The sequence below is a fragment of the Vanessa tameamea genome, chromosome 29 (assembly GCF_037043105.1).
Source record: "Vanessa tameamea isolate UH-Manoa-2023 chromosome 29, ilVanTame1 primary haplotype, whole genome shotgun sequence".
In the NCBI taxonomy this organism is placed as follows: domain Eukaryota; kingdom Metazoa; phylum Arthropoda; class Insecta; order Lepidoptera; family Nymphalidae; genus Vanessa; species Vanessa tameamea.
In genome coordinates, this window is record NC_087337.1 from 4,104,641 (window position 1) to 4,118,222 (window position 13,582).

Below are 13,582 nucleotides of genomic sequence, written 5' to 3' on the forward strand. Positions count from 1 at the left end.
GTATAATTTCTATAAAATAAAATTCAGAGAGATATGTACTATAGGATTATAATACGGGATTTTTAATAATTGATCCAGCGATTGAGAATGGTTACTGTGACTAAAATCGGTTAAGAAACGAATCAAATTTCTTTATTCAATATAGAAGCATTACACTTACTTATTGTCAAATTAAACACTATTACCGGTTCGGAAAAGAAAATACCTGACCTGAGAAGAACCGGTGAAAGAAACTTAGTGGGTCTTTTTGTGTATTTGTGAATATTTACGAATATTCAGTATGAAAAGAAATAGCCAGGAATTCGTTTCATTCCAAGATATGCTATCAACCATGAAATCACTAATTATAATTTGTAAAATAACATAACGCACAGGCATTCTTAAAAAAAAAATGGCAACAGAGGCATTTTAAATGTCATTTTTTGGGTTCCTGTATAACCGTATACATTGCCCCACAAAAAAATTACTGACTCTATGCAGTCGATTAACAGGAGTAACATGTTTGTGTTTGGTCCTTGTACAAAAACCAACAATTAATAATCTTCCATTATATGGTCTATATGTATTTAAATCACTTATAACAACTTTAATACAAGGTTATGTTAAGACTACCTCTTGTTAAGTGTAGCCCAAGTCTGATAAGTTGATAACAGCTGTTGATTCAGATCAATTCTCTAAGGATTACATTGATTGTTAAGTGAATCCTAGAGATCACGTTTTGATTCAACTAAATTAAATTATTTAAGCCTTTGTTATTTGAAGTAATAAATAAATACGCCAGTATACGGAATAAAATTTTATAATTTTTAAATTTTTACATTTTTTGGCGCGTTCATAACGATGACAGTGAGTTTTAATTTTTATGATGCACGTCACAGATAATATAAAAACTATATCATGGAATTTAATAGAAAAATATAGATATTATGAAAGTTTGCTTACGATGACGTCCCTAATTATATATTTATTTGTATGCTTCGAATGACTAGTCTATAAGAGATAGTTTCTTTTAGATAAAATTGTTTTTGGGTACGTCATAAGATTATTGTAAGATTTCCTTGAATGTATGTGTTATACATTTTTCTTTGTAGTAGTTATTTAGGCGGGAATGTAATAGAATAGTATTGGACTTGTAACGACATCATTCTCTTAGCTAGCTACGATTAAATCGGATAAAATAACAAAATGAGTATTTAAAAATATATTCATTAAACCACATGCATAAGTATTGTGTTAGAGCAAGAACGATATTTAAAATACAATATATTTTGTTTATAGTAGCGGCACGCTATGATGGCCGTTTTGACGTTTGCCCGCTCATGAAGTTTCGTATTTAATAAATAATTACATCAAAGGAGCAAATTGTTGTTCTTTATTGTCAATAGTGACGTGCAGTTAGTCATAAAATTTGTCGAATGTGATTTCTAAACTACAAATATTAGGATAATGTGAGTGACGATAGCAGTGAGAGTGAAAGCAGCAGTATGGACGACTCCGATTAAATATAGCCACTAGTGTTTTTGGTTTCTTTTTTTGTATCAATTTATTTCTTGTATGTAATGTGTTTATAAAGTTATTCATTCTAATTCCAATTTTTGATTTAAATTGATTTCGTTCGAATGTATTACTTAAACTTATTTTATATTTTTTTTATTAAACCTTTTTAATCAGATACTACTTGCAACAAAAACTTGAATTAAATTACTTGCAAAAAAACAAAGATTTGAATATATTATATCGATAATAAATTTACATTTCACATCACTTTTTTAATGTGTCAAAACGGCCATCGTATCTTGCCGCTAGAATAATTTATTTATCGCCCTTACACTCATACCATGTAGCAAAATAAAATAATAATTATTAATCATTAAGATAAATGTAATTTCTTTTTTTTTACTATTACCTTTAGAATTTGAATTTGTAATAAAATAAATATTTTAAAATATAGTAAGTTGTCTATATCGTTCGACTTGAAACTTAAGTGGCGGTTTACCAAACGCATCATAAAAATACTCTTTTTTTTTAAAACGCGCCTGAAGAAGTACTTATAACTGTCTTAAAGGACAACATCATTTAAGGTGAAGATTAATTGAAAATATTGAACTAATAAAGATATGACTAATAATTAATATAATATAATCACTTTTTAAAATTTCGTTGAATGTACTAGAATAAAACTAGACCGTGTGTTACGGGGGCATTCGTAGATATTAGATATAAAAATTAGATATGTCCTTCCTTTGAGTTCAAGATTGTTTAGCCTTGAAAGCGTAACATACAGATAAGAGTTACTTTCCCATTTATAAAGTATTATAGAATTTGTAATATAATTTCGAAATGTAATTTTGGTTTATCAAGTGATATTGTATCTACTGTTAGTTGTCTTACTAAAATAAATTAATATATTTGTATAGATAAACTAAAATTACAACTATTTAGGTAATAAAACAAACCACTCAATCAAATTCAATTTTAATAATTACATTATTTATTAAATAATTATTATCAATAATGAAACTAATACTGAAACATTATATTATTGAAATATTAATATAAAAGTTTATTCAAATCGAAGCACCTACTAAATAAACGAATACTACTTATTGCCGACAACATTTAATGTATACAGGACATTTTCTTATTTACCACGATTTGTGACAAGGTTTTATGGCGTCTAATAACACAGTCCAGATCACTTATAGCACTGTTAGAATTGAGCTTATTAAATAACCAAGAATAATGTAAAACTATTTAATTAAAACCAAAATTGTAGACCCCACCCCGATCAATTGTAGCTCAGATCGGATCCAAGTACTCTACTGTAGTGTTGCATATCGATAGTCCACTATCGATAGTACAGGTGTTAGGGATAGTATCCATAGTCTATCGATAGTATTGTCACGTGTCAATACTATCGATAGCTCCCCATGAGTTATACTGTCGATAGTATTGCGAAAATCATAACTTTAAACCTAAAGTATCGATAGTCCAAAATTATCGACACTATCGATAGTATCAATAGTATCGCTGCTAACAATAGTTTTGCTTACAGAGAGCTAGCGATACTATCGATAGTACTATCGATATCCTGAATCGTTTTAGAGGTCAACTATCGATAGTCAAACTATCGATAGTTCTGTAACGCTGCTCGACTGGTCAAAGCTGATACAAAGGCCATCAGATCTATTAAAACACACTTAAACAATCAACTATGTTTAAGGTGTATCAGTTTATTTTAAACATATAAACAGTTTATTTAAATTTAATGCTCATTTTAAAATTTTACAATCTGTCTAGACGGTTTCGACCAATAAAGACAAATAAACAAGTTTGACATAGAAATGACGCGACATCATTGATCGAAATCTTGATCAATCTGTGGTTACAAATGGCGGCGAAATTGCTATCAGAACTTTGGAAGTAAAATTAAAGTGGATATTAGTAGTTGTATTATAAATAAAGATATATTAATCAAGAACTGTTTGTAATATAGTATACAGCAGATGTAGTATTAAATCGCATGGAATACGTAGATATGTCATAAACTAACGGTCCTTACAATTTTACGGTGATATATACACAGACACAATTAATCTTGCATCTGATATGTGTAGGCCTTAAATTATATGTATCTCAACTCGAACCGTGAACTTTTAAAAAGTCATACGCGCCATTTTCTTCGGCATTACTTTTGGATAATACGTATCAAAATAGCATAGCACCGTAAATCGACTTCCATTTTTCATAGAATATTTGCTGAACTAAGCATCTTCATCATTTCCACTGTCTTCGGACACTTCTCCGTCTCCGATGAAAACCTCTTCTTGAATCATATTCGGTAGTTTAGCGTTATTATTTATCTGTAACACGGAGGCCATTGCCAAGCCAGTACCGAAGCTATACTCTATGGGCTTCAAGCTTTCATCTACATTGTCTACGGACAATCTTTTCGCTGGTACATTCTTCTTCCTAACCGCTCGATAGCGTCTGACGTCGTTCAGTATTGAAATTCTCTCGTTGTACAAATGATCGAAGTCGCTTTCGGACGACGACGGAGATAGTTCTAGATCTTTCCTTGTAAATCTGTAGTTTTTGGTGTCAATCGTGTTTCTATTATTGTTTATTACTTGTCTGTTTTCTGCGCTTGCTTCGACATCGCTTAGGTCGTCGGAGAGACCGCTCGATTCCAGGCCATTAGTGTCTTTGGTAATATTTTGAAGCCATTTCGTTACTAAAAACGATTCTTTTGTCTTAGTTATTGTTAAAAGTTGAGTTTCAACTTTAAATTCGTCTGTCGTCTTGAAGATATCATTCGTTATATCGTTTTCTGTTTCATATTTATCGATTCTTAATTTGAAATTATCTAATTTTTTCCTTTTATCGTTGCGTTTCGTTATTTTATACTTCTTAAACAGTTTTTTCATTGTTCTTCGTCTTTTCATCTTCGATATAAAACCTTTGCGCTCTAAGAACTCCTCGTATTTGATTTGTCTTGGGAATTCTGGTATGTTTTTCAACTCTGGCATCGTCTTCGCTAACGCCTGCCTCTCTCTTTCTCTCATCATGTCTTCTCTTTTCACCAATTTCCTTTGTAATTCCTTTAAAACTACTTTTGAATTCTCCTTTTCTTTTAAACCAGGACCCGTTACTATATCACCTAGTAGTGCTGGAACGCTTTCATCCTCCGTTTTGACGAAATAGAAAACTTCATCACGTATAACCGGTTCCTTGTCTTCGATTTTTAAAATATTCGCTTCCTCGTATTCTTTATCATCAATTTTAATTTCTTCATCGCCGACGCGTAGTTTGTTCTTCATCTTCTTCAATCTTATTTGTGAATTCTGAACTGTTGATAGACATTTCGTGATGTTATCTATAATTTCATCTATATCTTTATCTAGAACATCCAGGCTTATCTCCTGTTTATTCATCGCGCACGAATCTAGGAACATATCTAGGTGGCTACACCTCTCGAGAGCCAGTTTCAGTTCTAGACATGACCTAGCTATGCCTGTATGTACGTCTGAGTACAACCACGTATCATTTATGGCCGAACCTGGTTTTTTCAGTGCACTGTCGCTGTCTTTCGCACCGTAATTCTTTAATAATCTATACATTCGTTCTAATGCTTCATAATTCTCTTTAAATTCTTGGACTAGGTGTTGAATTAGAATATTATGGATCCAATGTATCCTCTCGTTGTGGTTTTTGTATATTTTCAGCGCATGCGCAGATGGGATAGCGTGTGCCATCGCTATGTACTTCAATAGTGTTGATTGGACAACTAGGAAGGCGTGATGGATTTTCTGTTGAAACAAATGTTGAAATTAGTCGCGCAACAGTCGTAAAAAAAGTATAATACATGTTTTGATAAAGTTAATGCTATTCCTTATTTGGAAATTATTTATTTACTCAAACTCAAGAATCAATCTTGCTTTTTTTTCAAAATTCAACTATATTTATAACATTATCAATGTAAATCATACAAAATCATTCTCCTTTCTCACCATTAGGTTTTCACTATCGAACTCGCAAGCCACGTCTCCGTGCAACCATGGAACGTTCCCCAGCAGTGAGGATGTCGCTCGCGACATCAAAATCAACAGTTCAGACTGTTGTCGACCCAACATTGTGCGCATCGACTCTATCACTGTTGTTACTGAGGTACTGGAAGAACAGACAACAATTTGTTGATGGTAGGCGATAGGGAACATAACATCTGTGTTCCCAAGGTTGGTGGTGCATTGGCGATGTAAGGAATGGTTAAAATTCCTTATTGCCAATGTATATGGGTGGTGCCCACTTACCAATGGATGTATAATAACTTACTAAGCTTTAAGTAATACGCAATTCCCTAAGCCCAAATATGGTATGAAGTCTCTTCATCATTGTGATATTAAGGCGAGGGGGGGGGGGGCGTATTAACGATTCAAGGCAAAACTCACGTGGAGGAAAGGGATCGAAAAATAGTCATAATTGCCCTAATAGTGAGTAGTTAGTGTGTTTATAAGCAATATGGACATATCACAAACCAAAACAAATTAGATAAAGAATTCTATATTCTTCTTTCGAATTCGAAATTCAAACCTTAGCCCAGAGATGTGGCCTTAGCCCAGCACTGGGATCAAATGACTAAACAGAAGTATAGACGAAGAATGAATGTAATATCTCACAGTCGGGCGTGTAAGGTCGCGTATTCCCGGCAGCAGGCCGTGGCGCGCCGCACGAGCGCCATGTAGTCGCGCATGAGCGGCAGCAGCGCCTTGAGCGCCCCGCGACACTGCAGGCGGTGCGACGCCCGCAACGCGACGGGCACGATCGCGTACCCCGCCAGCTTGAGCAGCGTGGAGCGTTGGAAACTATCGATAGAACGAGTTACAGTTCAGTTAATTGCTTCATTCGTTCATTTCATACACTTTTAGTACGGGAGGTAGCGCTTACTTTCTAATATCCATATTAATTTTATGTTATTCATTCTTGTCATTCTGCGATTTGGGGGGGGTGGTTCGTTCAGAATTTAAATTTCATTGTTAACGAACTGGGATGAGGGCAGATGGATGTTGACCAATGAACTAAATTGCATAGTGGCAGAAAAAATTACATATTATTTAGTTAGGAAATGGTAAAGGGACCTGAGACGTGTATTTATGGGGCTCCCGATATGTTTAACCTACCTATATAAATGACATCAAAACGCAAATCTTACTTTCTAGGAGGTGCGGCTGCAACGAGTACCAAAGTAGCCAGCAGAGCTAGATTCCGCTCCCCTTGCGTGAACCAGCCCCCCTTTGTGCCCCCCGCGCGTCCCCACAGCGCTTCCGCCGCGGGGGCTTCCTGTTCCACTTCTACGCTGTCCTCTCGGAACAGGAGACCACTTTCGAGGATCGATATGATGTGCTCCCGGCTGTATAAGAGCTGAAATATATATATAATTATTATTTATGCAGTGGAAATTAGTCACAAACCAACCAATGGTTCTAATTGGACAAAAACAATGACATTACTTAGTCTTTTTATAAGTTAGAGACTCTCTTTGGGATGTTTTTAACGAAGTACAAGTATTCACTGTTGTGTAAAAATATATTTACCACAACATAATTTATATTCACAGTAAAATTGATTACTTTGATAGAATTATAAGCTTATAACGCCAAGTTACCGACTCCGCAAAGTCAATAAATCCTTTTCGGGGCAAGATATCCGTTTCTATAAGAAAATTCCGCGGATATTTTTAACTTTGCCGATTCATAGATACAAATCATTTGTAAAATATACATTGAGAAAGCAGGCATATTATTCAATACAAGATTATACAGATGATAAAAAAGCGTGGAGTTAATGCTTCTTGACTTCCAGGCAGGATGTATTATATATATATAGAATTGTATTTAACTAACATAACATTGTATTTTAAATGTTGAAAATGAGTAACTACTCAGTTTCTTGCCAGTTCTTCTCGGTAGAATCTGCATTCCGAACCGGTGGTAGCTTCACTTAATATAGTTTGTTAAACGACGATTCAAAAGTGCTTGTAAAAGCCTACTTTAATAAAGTATATTTTGATTTGAATTGATTTGATAGAGGTTTGTGCAAGTCTATTTTATTAGGTACCTCAAACTCATCATATATTTTACTCTCAAACAGCAATATTCTTATTATGATTATTAAAAACAGTATGACGACCTCCGTGGTCGAGTAGTGTGTACACCGGTTTTCATGGGTACCCCACTCCGAGGTCCCGGGTTCGATTCCCGGCAAAGTCGATGTAGAAAAAGCTCATTAGTTTTCTATGTTGTCTTGGGTCTGAATGTTTGTGGTACCGTCGTTACTTCTGATTTTCCATAACACAAGTGCTTTAGCTACTTACATTGGGATCAGAGTAATGCATGTGATGTTGTCCAATATTTATTTATATGAGTTTAACATACACAATGTATATAAAAAAGGATGCAAGGGTTGGTTACTATGTCAGTGCCGATGTTTATGAACAGCGGTAACCACTTACCATCAGAACATTTGCCAGTCTACTGGCAATAAATTCTAAAACCACTCATGATAATCTACCTTCAGAACCCGTGGGAGCTTTTTATTTAATTAAAAAGTAGCTTCTATGAGCCTACTTGAATGAAGAATATTTTTACAACTGATTCTATTCAATAGTTGCAGGTACCAATGATAAAAAAATATGGGAAATTTTGCTTTAAAGATTATCAGAACCCCATTTGGCAATGAGCTCTAACGTCCTATCGAGTTCAACAACCAGATCCCTCTGCTTCTTCTCAGTTTCGGCCCGCCCGGCTGCTGCATGTACGTGGTAACCCCCAGGCACTGTACTATCGTCTGCATAGCAATGTATGTTCCCAAGGGTTAGCATATCATTGATGTGCAAAAGAAAGAGTGTGGGGGAAAGCACAGAACCCTGGGGAACCCCAGCTTGAGGAAACTCAGTAGTGGTCGCCTTTATTTGATTCATTATTGATACAGTTTATTGTGAGAATAAAAATATTAAACAATTAATGGGATAAATATTTATTAAACATAAAAATACGGCAGAGCCAAGAAAAAAGTTGCACATTCATACTGTTCCAGTATTTTACCGAATATGTCAATTTTTTTTTTTATTATGCCCGGGCAGACATATGACTCCACTCCACCCGATGGTAAGTGGACGTGGAGTCCAAACGCGAAGACTAGTACAGTCAGCTACAATGAGCTGCACCAGTCACCCTCGCCATGCCAGCCCGCAAGATGCCTCTTCACGCCTCGTCTGAAGGCACCCAGGTTATAAGAGGGGAACACGTGTGCTGGTAAAGAGTTCCATTTTTTTGGCGGCGCGACAAAGAAGAGAATTGCCAAATTTCTTTGTGCGCGATGGAATCGATGTCACAGTTAGGCGGTGACATCGCGAGCCAGCACGCGTAGGTCTATGAAGGATAGGTGAAGCAGGAATTAAAGAGAATAATTCCTCAGAGCATTCGCCGCGATACAGTCGATAGAAGACGCTCAGCGCTGCTATTTCTCGACGCAAGCGTGAAGGTTCGAGGGTGTTTGTGACCTCTACGTCGCCAATAATGCGGACCGCACGTCGCTGCAACCGATCCAAGGCTTCCATTAAGTACTTAGCGGAGCCATCCAAGAGGTGCGAGTAATATTCAACGCAAGACCGCACCTGCGTTTTGTAAAGCAGAAGCAATTGTTGTGACGTGAAAAAACGCCGCACCTTGTTCAGGACCCCGAATTTCCGTGAAGCTGTTTTGATAACAGCCTCGATATAATCCCTTGGATTAAGGTCACAGCGAACGTCGATACCTAGTACGGCAATTTGGCTTTGTATCACTAGCGTAATGTCACTGAGGGAAGGAACAAGGGAACATGGTGACTTTTTCGTTGTGAAGGCGCATACCTGCGTTTTCTTGGCATTAAACTCGACAAGATTATCAGAACCCCATTTGGCAATGAGCTCTAACGTCCTATCGAGTTCAACAACAAGATCCCTCTGCTTCTTCTCAGTTTCGTTCATGGTAACCCCCATGCACTGTACTATCGTCTACATGGCAATGTATGTTCCCAAGGGTTAGCATTTCATTGATGTGCAAAAGAAAGAGTGTGGGGGGAAAGCACAGAACCCTGGGAACCCCAGCATTCACTGCATGGAATTTTGAAGCGCAACCATCAACTAAAACGCGAAGGCTACGCTTGTGTAGGAAGCTGGCAATCCAGGTACAAAGCTGAGCTGGCAGACCGTATGCCGGCAGCTTAGACAGAAGACTTTTGTGGCAGACTCTGTCGAAAGCCTTGGAGATATCGAGGCTGACAGCCAACGACTCCCCACGCTTGACACGCTCACCCCAGAGGTGTGCTACGTACACTAGAAGATCACCAGTGGACCGTTTTGGTCGAAACCCGTACTGATGATGATTGACGATACAATTAATTCTTTTTAATCATAGAAAAACTGTTTAAAATGGATCTTTTTTGTCATTAAATATCACATACGGTATTCTTTAAATATGATATTGACTGGATCCCTATTAATAAGTAAGATAAAAATCCTCTAGGCAAAAAATTAACCAGCTCTCCCGTCACCAGTGGAGGCAATAAAGTGAGGCGTTATACTTTTAATGAAGAAAAACTACTACTGCTTATACTTGCTTCTTTTCAAACGCGGTCAAGATTTATAAAGTTACTATTTATAGTACATATTTGTGAATATTTAAGGACTTATAGTAAGATAATAATGAAATACATTTATTATACCATATTCGGTCTGAATTTTATTGCGATCCATCGTCTCGATAACATGGGTGGATTGAAGTCCTGTTTCATGAACAATGCCATCTGAAAATGCAAATTATTTACATTTAAACTTGGATTTTTATACATATAGTAATACTAGAAAAACCAGATAGTGTCCTGTCTGTATATAGATACTAATATTAATGGGATCAGTAAAATGGTAAATCAGTTTACGGGAACAGTTACAGATTATGTATCTGTATGTCCAAAATGTTCAAAATAATACCTGGTGACAGGAGGGCTGGTTCGTTTTTAGCCCAGAGGATCGGAATTGCAATTCAACGGGGAAATATTGCTATCATTCTTACCACCATTCCATGCGGTCAATATTTATACAGTGACTATTTTTAATTCATATTTGTATATATTTAAGCACTTAATGTTATTAATTCTTATGTTAATAAAAATAGATATATATTTAAAAAAAAAAAAATAATAATCTGTCACATATTTTAAAAAATAAACTTTATCAATTGATTAAATTTAGAATTAAATTGAGAAAAAAAGTTTATTGAATAAATTGCAAAAATTTAAAACATACTGAGTTATATATGAGTAATATCTTCCTTATTTCCTATATTATATAAAAACAAAAAAAAAAATAGTTTATATGTTAAAATTTGTGAATGTTGTGTACATTGTTAATTGATATACATATCAGTGAATGTTATAATGTCTATGTTTTTGTTATTTAATATATTTAATACCAATTTTAAAAAAATATATTAATAGTGACTTACTAGATTCTTAAAAAAAATAACACAATAATTATACATATAGCATATAATTACGCATATAGAATACCCAGGATTAAATATATATAATAAACAGTTTAAAAAATCGCGTACTTGCAAACCCACTGGATAAACGGAGAACCATTGAAGAATGAGGTTATTTATGGATATTATAAGCTCCAAGTAGTCAATCAAAGATATATTGAATATTTAAAAAAGTGAATGAACCAGTGGTTCATAATAAACATACTTACTTATGTAAATAAAAATAGATACTCGAAATAAAGTGTTATCGTAGATTTATCTTTTTTTATAATGTTAGTAGGCAACGACTTTATTTAACTAGTTTTAACTAATATATATATTTTTTCTATTCTATTATTGCGCATATCTATAAATATGCTTATTTATTTATAAATGTTTATGTTTCATATTAACGCCGGTTAATGAACAGCTGATAAAGATATTCACAAGTTATTTGTGATATATGTAATAATGTAACTTACCTTAACGATTTTTCTTTTATTTAATTAATGAGATATTTTATCATTTTCTTCTTATATTACATTTATCGGTATATTTTATTTTGAAGATAGCTCTAATGTTGTAATAAAATTATTCTCACTAGATAATATATAATGATATAGCAAGATGTCAATAGTCATTCGATTTCTAAAAACGAGTATCGATATAATTTTGATAATCTTTAAACGCCAAAATATTGACTAAAATATAAAATCTTTTGCAATTTTATCAACAAATAATAATTTAATAATAATAATTTAAAATATGTCTAAATAAAGTTTAATCAAAAATGCTTTTCGAATGATTTATCGAATGATCATTGAGTATTGGTCAACCACTATGACTATGGTCAAAAGTTTTGACAACTAAATCTCTGGTATTGGCAAATAATAATTTTACCCCTCAATATATGAATTGATAACATTAAGTACTTAAATATATATACAAATATGAATAAAACATAGTTACTGTATAAATCTTGACCGCGTGGAATGGTGGCAAGAATGCTAGCAGCATTTCCCCGTTGAATCGCAATTCCGATTCTCTGGGCTAAAAACGAACCAGCCATTTTAATAATTGATTTTTTACCATCATATTAACAACAAAGGTACTAACGATTTTTTGATGATTTTTGGGAAATAATATTTAAAAAACTAGCAACCCAGGTTTTGTTTACCTTGTTTTTGTGACAAAGTGTTATATAGTTATAGCGTTCTATACATGTATACACTATACAATCCAGCGTTGCAGAACTATCGATAGTTTGACTAACGATAGTTGACCTCGAAAACTATTCAGGATATCGATAGTATCGTATACTATCGATAGTATCGCTTACACTTTAACTATCGATAAACTATCGATAGTCTATCGATAGTGGACTATCGATATGCAACACTAATACAATCACTATTTACGTTATAAATTGTGATATGTCAAAATACATTTTGAAAGTTACTCTTAAATCTCAATCAAAACATAAAGCGATTAATTGTTATTATTAAACATTTATTATATATTTTAATTGTTAACTCACTATGGTTATAACTTGCTGTGTCCGTGGTTGTAGGAGTGAAAATTATCCTGGATCTGGAATATCTTTTCACGCGTAAGTAATATTACTAATTTTTTTAAATTTTTATGCAGTTATTGTTGGGTATATTCTTGTATTGTGTATGTATTGAATTTAATCTAAATACTAAATATTAACAAAATAAAATAATTATCTACTAAAAGATAAACGTTCAAATATTTCTTTTCTTATCGAATAATTATCTATTTAAATACATCTATATTGAAATCGCAATAACGCTTTTTGTTATGCCATATTATATTACTTAACTACTTAAACAAATACTAGCAACTTAACTTTAAGCAATATTGTGTTCCATTTTAATAAATATTTCATCTGAAATTCATATATTTTCTGCAGATTTCCACATAACAGTCATATTAGAAAACAATGGATAAAAACAGTACAGAGGGAAAATTGGAAGCCATCCCAGCATTCTCGCATCTGTTCAAAACATTTTCCTCAAGAATATTTCATTGCGGGAAGAAAAAGAAGCATGTTACATAAGGACGCCATACCTACGTCTTTTACTTGTAATACTCATATAGAAAAGGTAGATAATAGTTTTAAATATAATCTCACTAGCACAGCCGACAGACATAACCCTGCCTTCAATTTTATTAATATATATTATTATTAAAAAAATTAGTGTGCGTCTTGGGATGCCTGCCTAAAGTATAAAAAATTGTTTGTCAATACGGCTAGTGGCTTAGAGTGTGAGAGGAGGAGCCTGCCTACCGCTGCTGTATGCATAAGAGAAGAGGGAAGCCAGACAGACTGGTGCCGTAACATATTACGTAACGAAGTGGATTGCCCTCCCACAATAATCTTATCACTTCAAAAACAGTGTTTATTGTAATTGTTTTTGATACACAGCATACTGATAATATGTAGTATATACTTTTCAAAACTATACAATTTTATGGCAATTTTTCTTTCTAGACTCTGTTAT

At 34.0% G+C, this 13,582-nt stretch overlaps 1 protein-coding gene across 2 annotated transcripts; it reads right to left on the minus strand.

Annotated features, from left to right (window-relative positions):
* Positions 1–2,557: 2,557 nt before the first annotated feature.
* Positions 2,558–11,660, minus strand: LOC113396855 (uncharacterized). 2 transcript variants are annotated; one of them, XM_026634920.2, is made up of 6 exons: positions 11,540–11,660; positions 10,261–10,341; positions 6,710–6,918; positions 6,177–6,362; positions 5,511–5,670; positions 2,558–5,309 (listed from the first exon to the last, which is right to left on the minus strand). In XM_026634920.2, the coding sequence occupies exons 2-6, from the start codon at positions 10,339–10,341 to the stop codon at positions 3,765–3,767; spliced, it is 2,181 nt and encodes a 726-aa protein (XP_026490705.2). In that variant the 5' UTR covers positions 11,540–11,660; the 3' UTR covers positions 2,558–3,764. The 2 variants fall into 2 exon arrangements, with proteins under 2 accessions (XP_026490705.2, XP_064075912.1); XM_064219842.1 differs by having other exon boundaries at positions 11,536–11,651.
* Between the last annotated feature and the right edge of the window lie 1,922 nt (positions 11,661–13,582).

Excerpts from the sequence above, each read along its gene's own strand:
- LOC113396855 (XM_026634920.2), bottom strand. The coding sequence starts at position 10,341 with ATGGCATTGTTCATGAAACAGGACTTCAATCCACCCATGTTATCGAGA. Across the intron at positions 6,919-10,260 it reads TAAAATTCAGACCGAATATG|CTCTTATACAGCCGGGAGCA; the intron begins GTATAATAAATG and ends TATATATTTCAG. Across the intron at positions 5,310-5,510 it reads TCGATAGTGAAAACCTAATG|AAAATCCATCACGCCTTCCT; the intron begins GTGAGAAAGGAG and ends TTGTTTCAACAG.